Genomic DNA, 20,385 nt, shown 5'->3' with positions numbered 1-20,385 from the left:
TCTTATTCTTATTCTTATTCTTATTCTTATTCTTATTCTTATTCTTATTCTTTCTGCCGAAACCTCATTGCAGAAAAAAAAATCGGGTTTGTAGGTAGGTGGCTATGTGCTGATAACAGGTTAGGCGTCCAATCTTGCGCAAGTCACATGGTTTGGCAGCCATATTGGATTTTGCGAAATTTTTTAAAACGCCTATGCTTCGGAAACCGCTTACTCTAGAGTTCTGAAAATTGCTATACATGTTGAGGGATAGTCCTTGATTAACTGTTGTTAATATGAAGCTGATTGGTTATGTGGTTTGGCAACCACATGGATTAATGTCATAAAAATGTCGAATTCTCAAAATTCAAACATCTTCTTCTCTGAAACTGCTTATCCGATTGAAACAAAAATTGGAATAAAACATCTCAGTATGGTCCTCTATTCCACTTGTTCAAAGGAAGTTGCTACTGTGAAAATTGTGGCGTCCACGCTGCATGACATCATCAACACACGCAACTGGCTATAAAACCGCCTATGCTGCACCAAAATGCACGAAATTTCACACAGATGTAGAGGACTATGGGATGTTGTGCCATAGTCAATATGGCAGCCATTGGTCACATGGTGTGGCAGCCATCTTAGATTTAATGAAAATTTTGCCCAATTTGCAAAAATGCAGTTATCATGAACGGTAAATAGCACAGCCGTGAAAAAATGTCTACATAGTGCGCTAACCAATGCACATCAAATTTACGATGACTGCTTGGAAGCCGTAAAGTTGCTCGCAACTCTAGTTGTACTTGTATTACATTTTGAGATTACTCAGGGAAGTCTGTTGTGAATTGCCTAAATATGCTTTTGACAATAATAATGGTTAGGATTATTATTATTATTATTATTATTATTATTATGATACAGAGTTTCATAGAGTTTTTTTGGTTTAATGTTCTGCTAAGCCTTTGTTAACATGAGACTCGCAGTGTGATTACAGAAGTTCAGAAAGTGCATTTCTGTTTCAGTAAGATGAGGATTCTTTAGTTTGTCCCCAAGGTACGATGTTAATCCTGGAGCACACGTTTCCAAACTCTAGAAAAGTAAAGTACTGGAACATTTTAATGACATCACAATGCTGTTCCATTCTGGGTGCTAGGAGTCTGGCCCGCCCTCCAACCCACCCACAAGAAGCAAGCGTAAAAACGGACCTCATGGGACTTGAGGGTTCAAGGGGGGGGTGGGGGGGAGGAGGGGACTGGTGTCTATTTTCAATTGTATTTTGTAATGTGGTGAAAGCCCTGAATATGTAAATAGTGTGGGGGTTAGATCTGTCCCTGCCAACAATCACAGGTGTGGCCATTCTCCAATTAGATAAATATTTATATCGTTGTTGCAGACCAAATTTAAAACAAATCAGTTGTGTTGATTAAAGTGCAAATTGAAAATAATATTTCTTATATGAAAAAAATACAACATTTTGTATTAATTCATATATTTATTTCATTGTGAAAGTAAAATACTCTGACAATCTGACAATCTTTAGCTTGTATTTGAAGACGGTGCTGTTATCTTTTCAGATGCACCAATATATTTAGAAAGCGAGGGATCTGAGTGGGTAAAATGGACAGAAATGCCCCCACTTCAGTTCTCAATGTAAACAATGTAATGGTTTTAAATTTGATCAGCAATAACTGCATGTACATATTTTTTATTAAAGAAATAAATTGAAAATAGGTTGATTAAAGTATTGTTTATATCATCTATATATTCTTAATATTACATTTCTGATCTTTAATATCCTAGTATGTGTGTGCTGAATGATTCAATGTGATTTTTGCTTAGATCTTTATTTGAAATGCTTCCTAACTATTCCAGCAAGAATTGCCTCTGAAAACTCTTATCCAGGCTGATTGTGTTTAAACGAGGTGGGGAAGCATATTGGTGGTGCACTGGGCACTGAAGTCCACAGGGTAAGCATTGTGCACTGCAGCCCGTGCAACAGTCATACGCTTCCCCACAATCAGCCTCCAGGAGTCTTTTCAGAAGCAATGTTTTGCTGGAATAGTTAGTAAGCATGGTGAATAAAATCTAATCAGAAACAGCCATAGAAAATCCTCATCAGGTAAGAAATGTAAAGAACATGATGACGTTTAAACCTTTAACCTCAGTGTGGTCCCCATGAGTGTTCATTAATATCTATCTATCAGGAGAGTTTTCAAAATGACCAATTGTATCTGTTCATGAAAACACAGCAGCATGGCTGATTGAAATGAAATCTCTTTGAAATGTTTGATGAAGGGGGTCAGGAGGTGGGGTCCTATTACCTGTAACACAGGAAGGAAGGAAGTGAACGGGGAGAGGAAACCAGTGTGGGGGCTGCAGGATCAATGGGCTTCACCTGAGTCAAAGAGAGTGGAAATAAAGAAGTGTGGAAAACAAAACGAGCAACAGCAAAACAAGAAGGGACTTGAGAGAAGGATGTTCTGCTGATGAGAGGGAAGACAATGTCTGAAATGAATAAAACAAATAGTGCACAGATTTGAAAAGTAGGTCCCTTGATTGTAAGCTTTGTTTGAGTGTCTGTTCTGTTTAAAATGGTTTTAACTCATGAAATCAGCACTGTAATAAATAAGTATGTCAGTAACGTACACACCCTGTCTGATAACACTAGAACATGTCTAGTTCTCATAATATACAGCCTCCCCTGGACTGGAGGGACCACCCTTCACGTTCTCTTTGGGGGGGGGGAGCAGTTCAGACTCTGTGCCTCAAGCTTTCCCTGAACTGGAGGAGGGAAGAAAGCAGTTGGTGCTCAGAGACAAGTTTGTGGTAGTAGGACTAATGGACTTTGAGATGTGGATTAATGCCCACGAAGATCAAACTCCACCAAACTCACTTCCCTTGTGAACTTCTGAGAATTGAGACCCACACAGAAGTGAAGATCTAGTGCAGTCAAATACATACTGTAGCTATAGAAGGGTTACTGTGACAATGCCATTCTCAAACTCCAGTCCCACTCACAACTCTCTCCTCTCCGCCCCTCTCACACTGATTCAGCAGTTTCTGCTCAGCCTGCTTGTCTAAACCTGGCCTCAGTCCAAAACCCCGCCTCTTAGAGCTTTACTCAATTCCAGGAAATCAGCACAGTGAAGTTTCTGTTGTGAAATCGTCAGTCTCTCGGTCTCACTGCAGCAACAATGGCTTCAAACTTGTGGTCAGAGGATCAGTTTAGCTGTTCAGTGTGTCTGGAGCTATTGAAGGACCCAGTCACTATTCCATGTGGACACAGTTACTGTATGGGGTGTATTAAGAACTGCTGGGATCAGACTGATCATACAGGTGTCTACAGCTGCCCACAGTGCTGAGAGACCTTTACCCCGAGGCCTGTTCTGTGCAGAAACACCATGCTGGCTGAAGTTGTGGAGAAATTAAAGAAGACAGGACTCAATCCTCCTCCTGCTCAAAGTTATGCTGGACCTGGAGATGTGCCGTGTGATTTCTGTACTGGGAGAAAGTTCAAAGCTGTGAAATCCTGTTTGACGTGCCTGGCCTCTTACTGTGAAACACACGTCAAGCCACACTATGAGGGGGCTGCTTTCAAGAGGCACAAGCTGATCAATGCAATTGGAGATCTGGAGCAGAAGCTTTGTGCTGAACACCAACGATTATGTGAGGTCTTCTGTAGAACCGATCAGACGTGTATTTGCTTATTTTGTTCACAAAATGAACACAAGAGCCATGATACAGTCTCGGCTGAGGCAGAAAGGACTGGGAAACAGGTAAGGGTTTGAACCATTTCCTTGTAGCTATCCTAGAAGATAAGAATTCCCAGGGATATTTAACATGTCTGTTTACTAGGTTATACAGTTTCACATCAGATCAGATTTTAATTGTATATTAAGAGCTATTTAAAGAGCCCTAGTTTTTTAATTGCTCTTTCTAAACTATGATGTACTACAATGTATTTCAGGGTGTAACAGGGGTGTTGTTATGGGTGTGGCTATCGCTGATTGACAGGAGAGACACAGGAGGTTTTCTTTGATACGAAAAACACAAAACATTCAAAACAAAACACTGCTTGAAAACAACTAGAAAATAAAAGATGATCAAACAAGAAAGGAGGTCCCGCTCCAGGAACAGTCTCCCTGACACCTCCCTGATTTGGGTGGGATTAAAATCCTGGATTTGAATATGCCCTGCCATATCTAGCACACACTTGATTATCAAAAACATTATTTACAATCAAATAAAAACACACTATTTACACGTGCAGGACCTCAGCCCTGCCTCACAGGGTAAGAAGGATTTGTTCAGCTGTTTTGTGGTGCATTGGAATTTGTAGTGTAAAATTAGCATGATTTATATTCCTAGTGTTTTTAATATGTATCTTGTGACTTAATAAAATCATAGATCAGTTTCATTGTTTAAGATATTATAGTTTAATTAGTTAAACTTTTTAAAAATGACATTCCCATAAAAGTCAAGCACCTAATTTAAAAAAAGCAGAAAAGATCAAGATTAATATGATATACAATATACAAGATTAATATGATATGGAGTAGTGGTTAGGGCTCTGGACTCTTGACCGGAGGGTCGTGGGTTCAATCCCAGGTGGGGGACACTGCTGCTGTACCCTTGAGCAAGGTACTTTACCTAGATTGCTCCAGTAAAAACCCAACTGTATAAATGGGTAATTGTATGTAAAAAATAAAGTGATATCTTGTAACAATTGTAATTCACCCTGCATAAGGGCATCTGCTAAGATATAAATTAATAATATTAATAATATACAAGATTAATATGATATACAATATACAAGATTAATATGATATACAATACACAATATTAAGATGATATACAATATAAATCAGGCAGAAAAAATAGCTTAATTTGGTGCGTTAAAACACATTTTTACATGATTAAAACAGATATGTTTAAGTTAGTCTAAAACGAAATGTAATAACCTATTTAGGATTTTGTTTGTTAAAATCTACAATTTCTTTTGCTCACCCTACTAGTCCCCTCTTTCCTTTGCTCTCTTCCACAGTGAAGTCCTTCTGCTCACGGGCTCATTCTTCTGGGGATTTTGTGTATTTAGGCATTTTTTACACTGATTTCATTGTTTTGTTTCAGTGCTGTTTTATCTGTGCTTATCGATTAAAAACGGAAATCAGAAGCCCTAAATATCCATTAAAGAGAAAGCTGCTTCAGTTTCCTAGGTGCTTCACAAAACAAACATGTAACACATGCTAGATCAGCCATCATTCACTGTTACTAGTATGAAACAGTACCATCTAGTGGACAGCTACTGTGGATCAAGTGTCCTTTTGTATTGCTGGCAGCTGTGCACTAGATGGTGCTGTATCTTACTACTATACACACATGTTGTCTGAAACTGCTGCCTTTGTCCAAGTTTAAACCACCTCCAAGGAAGTTTTCAATTTAATTCAGCTATCACATTTAAACATGGATTAAAATGAGTGGTGCAATTTCATTATATTTAATCTTTTAAATGTTTAACCTTGGATTAATTTTAAACAAGGATTACATCTAAATCCTGGTTTAAAGTTTTGTGCAACATGATTCAAATATAATCCTTGATTTAATCTGGGTTAGTGGTTAATCCACGCTGGTGCATTCGACCCTTAGGGTATCTGTGTGCATAATGTGTGTATCGTTACACAGAGAATCGTGAGGGTCTGGAACCAACTCCCCAGTAATGTTGTTGAAGCTGACACCCTGGGATCCTTCAAGAAGCTGCTTGATGAGATTCTGGGATCAATAAGCTACTAACAACCAAACGAGCAAGATGGGCTGAATGGCCTCCTCTCGTTTGTAAACTTTCTTATGTTCTTATGTTCTTATGTTAATCTAACTTCATATAAAGGGGGGAGAGGTGTGAAAACACAGCCTGCTCTGAAATAGTCTGTATTGAATGTGACAGGATATCACTCAATGCCCTGTCAGAAATGTCACTGTGTCACTGTGTTTCTACACAGAAGCAGCTGAGAGAGACACAGACAGAAATACAACAGAGAATCCAGGAGAGACTGAAAGAAATTGAAGAGCTGAAACAGGCTGTGGAGTCACTGAAAGTGGGTATTGAAAAGAGGGGGGTATTATTATTATTATTATTATTATTATTATTATTATTATTATTAAGAGATGGACTGGAACACATCTACAGAAGTTTACTGTCTATGCCTGATGTGTTTTTGATATCAATTCTAACCATGTCTCCTCTACTGTGTTCTTTCACTCAGAGATCTGCATGCATAGAAATAAAGGAAAGTGAGAAGATCTTTACTGAGCTGATCCGATCCATTGAGAAGATCCACACTGAGGTTATTGAGCTGATTGGAGCTAACGAGAAGGCTGCAGTGAATCAGGCTGAAGGACGCATGAAGAAACTGGAGCAGGAGATTGCTGAGCTAAGGAGGAGAAACGCTGAGCTGAAACAGCTTTCAGAGACAGAGGATCACATCCATTTTCTACAGGTAACATCACTGCTTGTTAGAAAATCTCAAGTCCATAACTGGGACGGTTTCAGACAGACATCTCCAATTGAATGAATCCTTGCTTTCCCCCAGGAATGTTTTGGACCCCATTTTGTTTCACTGAAAACTCCTTTTCTCCACTTTCTTGTTGTAGAATTTCCAGTCTCTCTGTGCCCCTCCTGAAGCTGGAGACTTACCCAGCGTTACTGTCAATACAGATATCTCTTTTGGGGCTGTGAGGAAAGCTGTATCTGAACTTAAAGACCATATTGAGGACTTCAGCAAGGGGGAATTAGTCAAAATAACCACAACAGGTTGGTGTGAAATAAATCCATTTGGTAGAGATTTCTCAAATAGACCATGGCTTGAGGAGGGACAGGACCTGCAAGACATTAATAAAGACCTCTTGCAGATTGTTGACTATATGAAGGAGGAGGGAGGCAGCAGGGAAGAATGAGCAGAGAGGAGGGATTTTTACATCCTGAAATGTCGTGAATAAGCCTTGTTTCTTTTCAGATTGCTGTTTGGAGTCTTGTGTGTGTTGTGTATTAATCCACATGTTTCAATTCTATTTCTCTCTCTTTTTTTCTGGCCAGTGAATAAAGTTGCAGTTTACAGTCTGCAGGCTCCAGAGCCAAGGAACAGAGCTGAGTTTTTAAAATGTAAGTCTGTTTTCACTGAAACATTTGATTGAAAGGTGTGTCACTCCATTGTGAGAAGAGCCACCACTACAGAACAGGGAGGGTGGAGCTTGAGGGCAGCAATTATTATTATTTATTAGTAATTGTGAAGCCATTAATCTACACTCCTCTCCATCAAGTATTGGTTCAGATGAATACATGCAGGGAGGAGGGAGCAAAGAAGATTGCGGCGGGAGCATAGAGGGAGAAGGGAGGAGGGAGCAGTAAGGGCGCATGGATGAGGAAGCAGGGAGGAGGGAGCATAGAGGGAGGAGGGCACAGGGAGGAGGGAGCAGGGAGGACAGAGCAGGGAAAAAGGAGGAGGGGGGATGCAGCAGGGAGCATGCAGGAGAGATGAGGGAGCAGGTGAATTGTGTGCATTGTGACAGGAGTTAAATTAGGCGCAATCCTTATGTTTCCATTTTAAACGTGATTCAAATGCGTTTGTCTCTAGACTGATGTGAACTGGGGGAACGCTAATCAAAGTTTATCAGCGTTTATATTTATGTCAAGTAAACTAGATAACTCTGCTATTCAGAAGAAGCTTCTTTTTATTCATGGGATACTAAAAGAAAAACTGTTTCATGCAAGATATAGCAAAGTTATATTTAGAAAAACCACGATGTGAAACACAGAGCACAGAAATGACACATTTTTGCTTTGTCGTTGAGACACTAATGACTCAATAATCATCAATTGAATTTGTGAAGGGGGGGAGCAAAGGTCACACACACACACAAACACACACACTCACACACACGCTGCCTATCACACACACACACCCTGCCTATCACACACACACACCCTGCCTATCACACACACACACCCTGCCAATCACACACACACACACCCTGCCTATCACACACACACACCCTGCCAATCACACACACACACACACACCCTGCCAATCACACACACACACACACCCTGCCAATCACACACACTCACACACCCTGCCTATCACACACACACACCCTGCCTATCACACACACACACCCTGCCTATCACACACACACACCCTGCCTATCACACACACACACACCCTGCCTATCGCACACACACACCCTGCCTATCACACACACACACACCCTGCCTATCACACACACACCCTGCCTATCGCACACACACTCACACACACACACACACACCCTGCCTATCACACACACTCACACGCTGCCCCATGCAGTATTTTTATAATCTCAGGTGAGCCATTTTTTTTCCTTACTCTGCTTAGTTTATGTCAGTGAGTTTTTAAACAGATAGTGAACTCCATAAAGAATTGTATTTAAAATAGCAACCACTTTGATAAGGTGAACACAGTTTAAAATAAGGTTTGCATTGTGTGAGACAGTACAGAGAAAACCACAATTGCTGTGGTCTGTACTAGGAGTGATACGCGACTGCAACCAAAGAGAACACTTTGAACTTGTAACTTAAAACAGCACGTTCCCTTTCAAGCACGAAACGGGTATCAACCCCTTTAAAAAAAAAAAAAAAAAAATACATTTAAAAAAGGAAACTCTTCTGATAATAAGCTGACGTTTCCTGTAGTTTTTCAGGTGTTGTGGAGCTGAATTCTTCTCTGCAGAGTGCCATTCCTGTTTTGTTTTTGTTTTGTTTTCCAGTCGTCAGGGTTTCCGTGGCAATTGTTAGGGAGCGTGTTAAAATGACGCGCTTTCACATTTCTATTTTTCCATTTCTGTGTTCACGGGTTTGTTCTGAGGGTGGTTGTGTTTGCTCACATTTCTGTGAACCCTTTTTGTGTGAAGTGGATTCCCTTCAGTCCGAATCAGAGTGTATTTCAAAGCCCGTTGGTGCGGGTCCGGGTGATTTTTCGGGTGTCCGGTTTCTCCATGTTCGCGGTGACTCCCTCATGGAAATGCAGCTCTGTCCTCAGATGGGATGCGGAGCGGCTGTTGCCGAGGTGGTTCCGATGTTGGAAACGCGGGTTTCTCTTGGATTGATCAGGGAGGGCTGGACGGGTTTCTTTATCAAGCGCTCCCGAGAGGATTGTGGGATGTGCTGCTGTTTAATATAATGTTATAACTACATTAATAACATACGCGTACAGGCACCTTACAGTACGCTGCTAAAGTTTTATTTATCAGAAATTTTAAAACATTATTATTTCTATTATTTGTGTGTGTGTAAACATTATTTTTTAAACTATAATAACGTTCCACTGCGGCTCTCAGTGATGACGTTTCATGATTGCTTCAGCTCACATTCAGCAGTTTCCTCAGGCTGTGTGACTGACATATAATCTGACCGATGAAAACGCAGAAAGGGTGGAAACGGTTGTATTATTGGCTGATCGCCCCAAAACACGAAAAATAACGTCTGAATAACTGGTGGAGAAGGGAGGAGAGAGCAGGGAGGATGGAGGAGGGAGCAGGGAGGAAGGAGCCGGGAGGATAGAGGAGGGAGGAGGGAACAGGGAGGATGGAGGAGGGAGGAGGGAGGATGGAGGAGGGAGCATTCAAGAGGGAGAAGGAAGCATAGAGGAAGGAGCAGGGAGGAGGGAGGAGGGAACAGGGACTGATGAAGCAGGGAGGAGGGAGTGATTTGAGGATGGCGCAGACAGTGACTGTTGTATGTTTCAATTCTATTTCTCTCTCTTTTTTTCTGCCCAGTGAATGAAGTTGCAGTTTACAGTCTGCAGGCTCCAGAGCCAAGGAACAGAGCTGAGTTTTTAAAATGTAAGTCTGTTTTCACTGAAACATTTGATTGAAAGATGTGTCACTCCATTGTGAGAAGAGCTAACACTACAGAACAGGGAGGGGTGGAGCTTGAGGGCAGCAATTATTATTATTTATTAGTAATTGTGAAGCCATTAATCTACACTCCTCTCCAACAAGTATTGGTTCAGATGAATACATGCAGAATGACTGGGGGAGGGGCATTTGTTGCCTGTTTTTCCACTCAGACCTTTCTCTCCCTAAATATCTTGGTAACCCTGAATAGATAATCATCCCATCTTTTAATACATGTACAATGCATGTGAAACCAGTTGTGGGGTAAAATGAACAGCTATCCCTCCCAGTCATCCTGTGCTGGTAGTAAATGTATATTGCAGTATCACTGCACTTGTGTGATGGATTGCTCATTAAAATATTAGACAGATATTTGAAGAGTGGATGATATTCTATTGAAGATATTTAGTAAGCAAGGGGTCTGAGTGGGTAAAATGGCAACACATACCCTGTAGGAACATTAAGTGAACTGTAATTGTATGCAGAGTTGCATTTGATTGGTTCCAATTGAAGAAGTTTGATAAGATCGAGGAATTATAATGAACAAAACAATCAAACAGCGAGAGGGTTTAAAGGGTTCATAAGGGCCTTTGTATTTTATTGTGTTGCATGTTCCCATGTGTTGCTACAGCTGTTTACGTGAGGTGTGTGTATTGTTTTAATTATTTTTATTTTGTTTTACATTTTGACCACTTTTTTATACTTATACATGGCTTCACATGTAACTGCATGGGCCTCTCAGAACTACATTTCCCATTAGGATGATGGGAAATGTAGTTCTGAGAGGTCCGTGCCGGTCCACGGGAAGCCATTTTGAGGCAGGGAATGCAATTTAAAAGTTTTAAAAAGTGGTCAAAATGTATTAAAAAAATAATTAAAACAACACACACACCTTCCATAAACAGGATGTGAGGATGCAGCAGACAATGACTGTTGATTTTCTCAGTGATTTGACTTTTCTAACCGTCTCTCCTCTACCCGTCCTCTTCTCTTCAATCAGATTCCTGTCAGCTCACACTGGACCACAACACAGCGAATAGAGAGCTCTGTCTGTCTGATGGGAACAGAAAGGTGAAATGGGGAGGGACCCAGAGATATCCTCATCACCCAGAGAGATTTGATTGCAATACCCAAGTGCTTTGCAGAGAGGGTTTGTCTGGGACTCGCTGTTACTGGGAGATTGAGTGGAGTGGGGGAGGAGCTTCTATAGGAGTCACATATAAAGGAATCAGCAGGAAAGGATGGGATCGTTTCTGTGTCCTTGGAGGCAATGACAAGTCCTGGAGTTTGTACTGCTCTGGTTCCAGTTACACTGCCCTGCACAATAACAATCAAACTGCAATAACTGCCCCCCACTCCCCCAGAATAGGAGTGTATCTGGACTTTAATTTCGGCACGCTGTCCTTTTATGGCGTCTCTGACACAATGACCCTCCTGCACAGATTCCAAACCACATTCACTGAGCCACTCTATCCTGGGTTTAGGCTTCATTGTTATGATTCCCCTGTAACAATCTGCCAGCTGAACTAGACTGTTTTGTGTTGTAAGAAACCCTTTGTATTGAACTCCCTGTCTGTCCTCTCCACTCCTCGGGTGAAGGGAATGTTCAATCTGACACAACTTTGGATGAAAGTTAGGGGTAAAACGGCGCCACCTGCAGAGCGAAACAAGGTGAATTATTTGTTTTTAGCAACGAATGGATTTCATAGGAAGTAACTGTATTTAATTTATTTTTTAAGAATTGTTATGTTTTAGTTATATTTTAAAAAATGGCATCCAATAGTAAGTACTGTAACAGTTTTTAAAAAAGTGAGCTTAAGTTTGCTTTATTGTGTGTGTTTTTGTTCTTTGATTTCCATAAAATGTTTGTTCTGTTTATCTTTTCAGATTTTAGGAATGTGATTTAATAAAATAAATAAAAAATTGATTAACTGTGACTTTCTTATTTATTAATACTCATTAACAATTAAGCACAGGGAAGCATTGTAAAGAACAGAGAGGTCTGGTAAAGCATAGGGAAGCATTGTAAAGCACAGAGAGGTCTGGTAAAGCATAGGGAAGCATTGTAAAGCACAGAGAGGTCTGGTACAGCATAGGGAAGCATTGTAAAGCACAGAGAGGTCTGGGAAAGCATAGGGAAGCATTGTGAAGCACAGAGAGGTCTGGTAAAGCATAGTGAAGCATTGTAAAGCAAAGAAAGGTCTGGTAAAGCATAGGGAAGCATTGTAAACTACAGAGAGGTCTGGTAAGGCGTAGGGAAGCATTGTAAAGCACAGAGAGGTCTGGTAAAGCATAGGGAAGCATTGTAAAGCTCAGAGAGGTGTGGTAAAGCACAAGGAAGCATTGTAAAGCACAGAGAGGTCTGGGAAAGCATAGGGAAGCATTGTAACGCACAGGGAGGTGTGGTAAAGCATAGAGAAGCATTGTAAAGCACAGAGAGGTCTGGTAAAGCATAGGGAAGCATTGTAACGCACAGGGAGGTGTGGTAAAGCATAGAGAAGCATTGTAAAGCACAGAGAGGTCTGGGAAAGCATAGGGAAGCATTGTAAAGCACAGAGGTCTGGTAAAGCATAGGGAAGCATTGTAAAGCACAGAGGTCTAGTAAAGCATAGGGAAGCATTGTAAAGCACAGAGAGGTCTGGTAAAGCATAGGGAAGCATTGCAAAGCACAGAGAGGTCTGGTAAAGCACAGGGAAGCATTGTAAAGCACAGAGAGGTCTGGTAAAGTATAGGGAAGCATTGGAAAGCTCAGAGAGGTGTGGTAAAGCATAGGGAAGCATTGTAAAGCACAGAGGGGTCTGGTGAAGCATTGTAAAGCACAGGGAGGTCTGTTAAAGCATAGGGAAGCATTGTAAAGCACAGAGAGGTTTGGTAAAGCATAGGGAAGCATTGTAAAGCACAGAGAGGTCTGGACTCTAACCCTGGGCTTGAGACTCAGCTCAGTGATTTGGATTCCTGAACAGCTTCTTAGTAAAGGTATTATTCAGCATGCCGCCGCACCGTGAACTAATAAGAAAACACTTTCAGTACCTGGCAGGCTCTTGTGACATATCAGGCGGGTCATTCTCTTTACTCCTTCTTCTCCTTGGAGTCGGGTCCATGCCTCTCTCTAATGAATCACTCGTTCCTCAGTTAGCTGGGTTTCTCCTCTGCAACACAATTGAAACAAGTCTGTTGTGGGGTTTTGGATTTGGTCCCCACCTGGCTACCGAGTCCCCACTTGGTGGATGTGTAACCACACCTAAGACCCCACTTAGATAGGTAGACAAGAACACAAACACACACACAAACACAAATACACACAGGAACTGACACACGCACACACACAAAAATACACACAGGTGCTGACACGCACACACACACGCACACACACACAAACACACGCACAGGTACTGACACACACACAAACACAGGTACTGACATGCACACACACACACACACACACAGAGGTACTGACACACAGGTACTGACACGCACACACACACAGGTACTGACACGCACACACACACACATGGATACTGACACGCACACACACACACACACGCACACACACACAGGTACTGACACGCACACACAGACACACACACAGGTACTGACACACACACACAAAACGCACACACACAAACACACACAGGTACTCACACACACACACAGTGCTGGCGCTGGGAAGCTTGTCTGGAGACTTATTGATCCCAGAATCTCATCAAGGAGCTTCTTGAAGGATCCCAGGGTGTCAGCTTCAACAACATTACTGGGGAGTTGGTTCCAGACCCTTACAATTCTCTGTGTAAAAAAAGTGCCTCCTATTTTCTGTTCTGAATGCCCCTTTATCTAATCTCCATTTGTGACCCCTGGTCCTTGTTTCTTTTTTCAGGTTGAAAAAGTCCCCTGGGTCGACATTGTCTATACCTTTTAGGATTTTGAATGTTTGAATCAGATCGCCGCGTAGTCTTCTTTGCTCAAGACTGAACAGATTCAATTCTTTGAGCCTGTCTGCATACGACATGCCTTTTAAACCCGGGATAATTCAAAATGAAATTCAAAGTGCAAAATGAAAAAACTGATTTACAGAATTGACAGGGGGATTTTTATTTTGAAAGGGTTTCAATTCAACGACCCTCTGGTTGGACATTTTTTCATTGCATATCATCTTTAAATCTACCCTCCAGTTTTCACAAGGCTCTGTGAAATTGTGTTCTACCCCTTTCAAGAAAGAGGAAGGAATTAAAAAGACTAGAGTAAAAGTCATTGAAAATACGGGCTAATCTATCATAGATAATTTCAACAAAGTTGAGCACCACATGGTCAGATACCAAACAGAATCACATTGCAGAAAGGTGTCAATACAAAATAAAGCACTCAAGTCTGTCATATAATCCAGTTTATTTTATTTTAGGATCTAGATGCTTTGTTTGTGTGATTGTTTTCATCCCCTGACAGTGTGGTTTCTTCCTGGCATCAGAGCGCTGGATCCGATGCTCCCTGCTTCCCAAACCTCCTTCAGCTTTCCTCATCTGGAGAAACAAGAGACAGAGAGATCGTTGATAGACTGTGCAATTCAAACTGGGACACAGCGATCGTTGATAGACTGTGCAATTCAAACTGGGACACAGAGATCATTGATAGACTGTGCAATTCAAACTGAGACACAGCAATCATTGATAGACTGTGCAATTCAAACTCGGACTGAGCAATCGCTGATAGACTGCAATTCAAACTGGGACACAGAGATCATTGTCAGACTGTGCAAGTCAAACTGGGACACAGAGATCATTGTCAGACTGTGCAAGTCAAACTGGGACACAGAGATCATTGTCAGACTGTGCAAGTCAAACTGGGACACAGAGATCATTGTCAGATTGTGCAATTCAAACTCGGCCACAGAGATCATTGATAGACTGTGCAATTCAAACTGGCACACAGAGATCATTGATAGACTGCAATTCAAACTGGGACACAGCGATCATTGATAGACTGTGTGGCGACTGCCACACAATGTGTTGCAAAAAGCGCAACACCTGCTTAATTCTTAAATGAATTGCAGAGGACCTGGCCAGGTTCTGTCCTATCTTATATTCTAGTTGCTAATATTATACTACATGCATACTCCCTTTATATTTTTCAACAGTGAATAATATGATATATAATGGATACTTTATTATAAACTAATACTATGCTCATTAGTTTATTTTTCTAATCTAATCGTTTTGGCAGCAGTTCTATGTCTGGTATTGCATTGCTGAGATTTAGTACTTTCTAATTACTGCTGCGCTTTTCTCGTTTTTCTGGCCCTATCGGCTTGCCATAGTTTTAAGGCTGATTTTTCCCTCGTGTGTTTGGTAGCCGGGGATTTAGAAAAGATGGTGATGACATCTCTGGGTGTGTTTTGTTTGGTACGCTGTGCGCTCTTAAGACTTGCCGTTTTTGAATTTTTGGTTAAGTTTGATTTTATTAGCAAGAGTCCCCACTTTAAATCTTCGACATACTTCTTCTTCTTCTTTGGCACGCTACTCCTCTTACACCGTTTAAGCTACAAACGCCGTTCAAACTTTAAAACGTGTAGACCGGTCTGGAAGAGGGTGCTTGTATACAACTTTTTGATATCTTTTATACTTTTTAAACTATTAAGTTTTTGTCCTTTTTTTGTCCATCTTCATTCACTTTAATGGGACTTTTTCCCCCATTGTTTAAAAACTCCCAGACTTCCAGCTTTCTATTTCCTGTAAACGATCTAACTTTTGACACAAATCAGCTGCTTTGACCACTTTCCCAACAAGTAAGACAAAAAGTGAGAGTATACGGAATCTTCCTCTACTTCTCTGCTATTCAAATCTGAAATCAAAACAGAAATAACTTTTACCAATCAAGAGGTACACCTGTTTTAGTAACCGCGTCAACTAAATTTTCTCTAACGTTTTATAAACAACTGAAATTTTGACCACTTTCCCAACAAGTTAGACAAATACTTAGAGGAAATGAAATCTTCCTCTACTTCTCAACTATTCAAATCTGAAATCAAAACAGGAATGGCGTGTACCGATCAAGAGGTCCAGCTGTTTTAGTAACCGCATCAACTTCTTTCAGGAGGCTGCTTCCCGCTGTTGAATTAACTGCCATAGAACTTTGAGAAATTTCAAATTCTCGCACATTCTAAGCACGAGACAATCAGTAAACAACGTGACTTTTGACACAAATCAGCTGCTTTGACCCCTTTCCCAATAAAGCGAGCCCCACAACTATACTGGTAAAGTTACCAACTAGTTTGATCTTCTGTTTCATTAGTCTGGGTTGTCTACAGGTCTGGTTGTTTTAAGTCACAGTTTCCTTTGCTTAGGTATATTCGGTCTTACATAGACATTGTAGTGTCGACCCAGCTTTACTAATGTTTGTTCTTACACTCAAGTTGTATGCTTTATTTTTTATTATTTGTATTTGTTTTTTCTATTTTCGTTTGGTCAGCCCGAGCTTTGTCGTCTCTTTCTCTTTTCATCTTGATGCGTCGCTGTGAGTGCGGTAGCTCCGGGTTTTTGAAGCTGGTTTAAAAGGTCCGGATCGTTTCATTGTTCTGAAGAAGACTCTACTCCACGAACCTGGACAGGACTGCGTGAGATCCGGGTTTGTTCTCTTGCTGATGGATTATCATTTTGTTTTTTGAATGGCCATTCTGTTTTGTTTTTTGTGAGAGACATGTTTTGTTCTGTTCGCGGATCTCTGGATTTGGACTGTTATTTGTGCTGAATATTTTCTTTTGTCAACCCTGAACTGGACTTTAATTTAAAATATTGGATTGTTATTTGCTCTCGCTGCTCTGTGAAGAGAACTATTTTACAGACTTTTACAACTGAAGCTGTTATTGTCTGGCGGTCCTTCTAATATCTCTGCATTTTGCAATCAGCTGTGTCATTCTGTTGATGTTTTGCTTCATACTATGAAGTAGTGATTTCACTGTAGTGACGAGTTTTCCTTTTAAGATCATTTCAGTGATTGCGCTGCAGTTTATCTATGCAGAAGGGGTTGAGCTGGCGTTTCTCTATTGGGGGGTTTATGCTAACGTTTATACTAGTATCTGTTTGCACGGCAGCTTATTTAAATTACCATATGGTCGTTTTTTTAAATATGTTTTGATGTCTTCAGGGTTGGGCAGATGTATCATTTGTATTATTGGCATGGTAAGTGTGAGGATTGTTGTCAGCTATTTGGTGTGATAGACACTAAACAGTAGTAATTGCTGATGCATATTAACTGTCCTGGATTCCTTTTCTTCGCTCTAGCTGGATACTACATGTAAATGAAGTGTCCGTTACAATAGTTTCTAGCAGATTCCTGTATACAGTAGAATCCTGTTAGCTGAATAGCGTTTGAACTTGATGCTGAAGTTGATGGTAACACTTTATATGAAGCTGTCATTTTGAAATAGTTTATTAACCCGTTATAGATGCTTAAAATATGGGTTATAATGTTTTTATAATGCATTATAGAACAAGTAATACATGGTAATAACAGCATTTACTAATGTGTTATAAATACTGAATAGATCTAAGAAATCTGCAATAAATTTAAATATAAAACTATATTAGCTGTAAACAAATCAGGACAAATCACATTAAACACAAATGATTTACACTTCATTGTATGGGTCATTTATTTTAAATTAATCTGCTTATTTAATGGTTTTTCATTATTTGTACAAAAATAGCAACACCTGCCATAGCAGTGTCAATAAGGTGTAGGGCAGCCAGCACGGCACTGATTGGACGTGGCAGGTAGCGATTCTGCAAGGTGCTTTTTAAATTGTGCTGGAACGATACGGGACCATTCCTCAATGATTACCAGCCTCTAATTCCTTCAGGTTGTGTTGTATTGGGGGTGGAAATCTGCACTCAAGTCAGAATGGCCCATACATAGAGAGAGTCACATCACTTTAGAGACTGTTCCATGTGAAAAAGCCTCAGTAGTAATTTGTGCCTATTTGAAAAAGGAAGCATCTGCCAACAAATCACCTCTTATCAGCCCTCTATCAAAGTCTGTCAGATCTGTGGTCCCATCGTGACTGAAACAGACTTGTGTCAGGGAGATGCATTTTTTACACATCACAGAATACATGTCAGGGATACCATTTCAATCAGGCCTGTGGATGTCACAAAAGTGTGTGCTGCATGTAGCAGGTTTTCCTGTGTTTGTGTTCCCTTTGAAGAAATCCAGAAGTGCTAGTCAGAACTATAGGGGTTAAAATACATCCAACACTGAAGCATTATCACCCCCTGCTGGGAGAAACAAAGAACTGCAGTTTAGTCTCCTCAATACAAGGGTGGTTGGATAGCGGCTTCCCTTTGATCAAGGTGTTTTTTAGAGCATTTTACAGCACTGAGGAATCCCCCTGCATTGCTGTTCAGATCAGTAACGACCCTGATAGCTCTAATGTTACCAGTCGTAAACACTGTGATAATAAGGAGCTGTGTATCCTCACCATTTCAAATATAATATATAACACATGATGTGTGAGAGGAGGGGATTGCGTGGTAAGACGTGTGGGATTGGAATCAGACTCTTTATACTAAACCTTTGTCACATATAATGGATTTATTTTACTGTGAAAATGAACAGAAATAAATACAATCAAAAATACATCATGATCTTATTGAATTCAAGAGTGACATTTTACAGAATTTCAACACAAGTGATGTTGCTTAACTCAGGAGCGACTGTAAAATAATCAGAAGCATTGGTAATAATTAAGAGCCACACTCAGAACTGCAAACTGGTTTCTTCTGCATTTTAAAACACTCTGACGTCCGTCAGCGAGGCTTTCATCAGAGAGCAATGCTGCAGACAAACCCAGGATCCCTCTCCAGTATAATGCAGTATTACACAGTGACAGAGTGACAGTGAGCTGCTTCAATTCCAATCAAAGGGAATCATGTGAAATATCTGCTGGACAGCTGCTCCAATGCAGTGCTATTATTGAAGAGTGAAGAACGAACTGTTACAGAGGAGCCTAAAACCCTTCAAGAAACAACATCTAAACAGACAGACGAGCACATCAGTGTCAAAACAGACACCATGGGGCTGAATCACCTGCCATACTACTGTCAGTAGGGTGTAGGACCCCCTGGGACTGATAAACCTGCCATACCACTGTCAGTAGGGTGTATCAGATTCCCACCATCAGATTTGAATAGCCCTCAAACACGATCAAACTATGCTCACATGGTTTAAAATATCTAAACAGTAAAACTTATTAATAATTTGAAAATCATCAGAATAGTTTGATCGTGTTTGAGGGCTATTCAAATCTGATGGCGAATAGTCTGGTCGTGTATGAGGCTATTCAAAACTGTTGGTGAAAAAAAGCACTTACAATATTGTTCTCTTTTATTTTTATTTGTAATATAACACGTATTTCAATTTTATTTGATTTTTTCTTAAAACATTTCTTTTCTCATCTTTTTGATTGCAGCTGTATATTCAATTTGAAATAGCATCTCGCTTTCGGATCATGCCTAGACCAGACGACATCAAGATTCACACATTTTCAAAAAGCATTCTCCGCGGGGGTTTCTGTGTGTGTGTGTGTGTGTCTGTGTGGTGTGTGTGTGTGTGTGTGTGTGTGTGTGTGTGTGTGTGTGTGTGTGTGTGTGTGTGTGTGTCTGTGTGGTGTGTGTGTGTGTGGGTGTGGGAGTGCGTGTGTGTGTGTGTGTGTGTGTGCGTGTGTGTGTGTCTGTGTATGGTGGTGTGTGTGTGTGTGTGTATGGTGGTGTGTGTGTGTGTGTGTGTGTGTGTGTGTGTGTGTGTGTGTGTGTGGTGGTGTGTGTGCGTGTGCGCGCACGTGTGAGTGTGTCTGTATGTAGTAGCGCGCATGTGCGGTGTAAAGGAACCGCCCCCTATTTAAGTCACAGAACGCGCTTTTGAAGTGATTCCTCAGCTGAAGTTTGAAGAGAGAAGAAGCATGAGAGAGAATTCAGGCAGGATTTATGCGTTTGTCCGGGGAGTTTTTTTGAAAACAGTAAGAGAGCTTTTTTTTCAGAAATTGTACTCTGGTAGATTTTGTTTTGTTTTTTGTTCTTTTATAAATATTTAATTTAGTATCTCTTTTATTTGTTTTGTTTTGGCGATACGCTTTTAAATCGACTAACGCTCAAGTTGTCCTGTGATTTATGTGTGTAATACTTGTTTAAACACTTTTTAAATGTCGAATAAGTTGTTTTCTGAATTTTTCTTTTGCTTTTGTGATTCGCTATTTTAAACGTTCTCCTGTTTCAACTATTGGTTTTTGTATGTGAAAATATCTTTTGCTTTTAACGTATCCTGGTAAAAATATGTATACACCCCGCATAAGATAACATGAGCATATCAAAATGAAAAAATCACTGCGCCTCAAACCTTTGAACAACCTCATGCGTCTTATTAAACAAGGATTTTTGAAAATATGGACAAATGCAATAAGTGTATATGCATATATATATATATATATATATATAT

The 20,385-nt window shown here is 40.5% G+C and overlaps 1 protein-coding gene across 1 annotated transcript; it reads left to right on the top strand.

Moving 5' to 3' along the window:
* Positions 1-3,112: 3,112 nt before the first annotated feature.
* LOC117432513 (tripartite motif-containing protein 29-like) lies at positions 3,113-7,427 on the top strand. Its single transcript, XM_059016236.1, has 4 exons — positions 3,113-3,755; positions 5,976-6,071; positions 6,240-6,473; positions 6,628-7,427. Exons 1-4 carry the CDS (start codon positions 3,381-3,383, stop codon positions 6,928-6,930), a joined length of 1,008 nt encoding a protein of 335 aa, XP_058872219.1. The 5' UTR covers positions 3,113-3,380; the 3' UTR covers positions 6,931-7,427.
* Positions 7,428-20,385: the final 12,958 nt, after the last annotated feature.

This window comes from Acipenser ruthenus, chromosome 52, assembly GCF_902713425.1.
Source record: "Acipenser ruthenus chromosome 52, fAciRut3.2 maternal haplotype, whole genome shotgun sequence".
Taxonomy (NCBI): Eukaryota; Metazoa; Chordata; class Actinopteri; order Acipenseriformes; family Acipenseridae; genus Acipenser; species Acipenser ruthenus.
The sequence above is the reverse complement of the archived record's forward strand: the minus strand, read 5'-3'. Positions and strand labels throughout refer to the sequence as shown.

Coding starts and splice junctions, on each gene's coding strand:
- LOC117432513 (XM_059016236.1), top strand. CDS start 3,381: ATGCTGGCTGAAGTTGTGGAGAAATTAAAGAAGACAGGACTCAATCCT. Junction 3,756..5,975: donor CAGAAAGGACTGGGAAACAG/GTAAGGGTTTGA, acceptor GTTTCTACACAG/AAGCAGCTGAGAGAGACACA. Junction 6,474..6,627: donor ATCACATCCATTTTCTACAG/GTAACATCACTG, acceptor TTCTTGTTGTAG/AATTTCCAGTCTCTCTGTGC.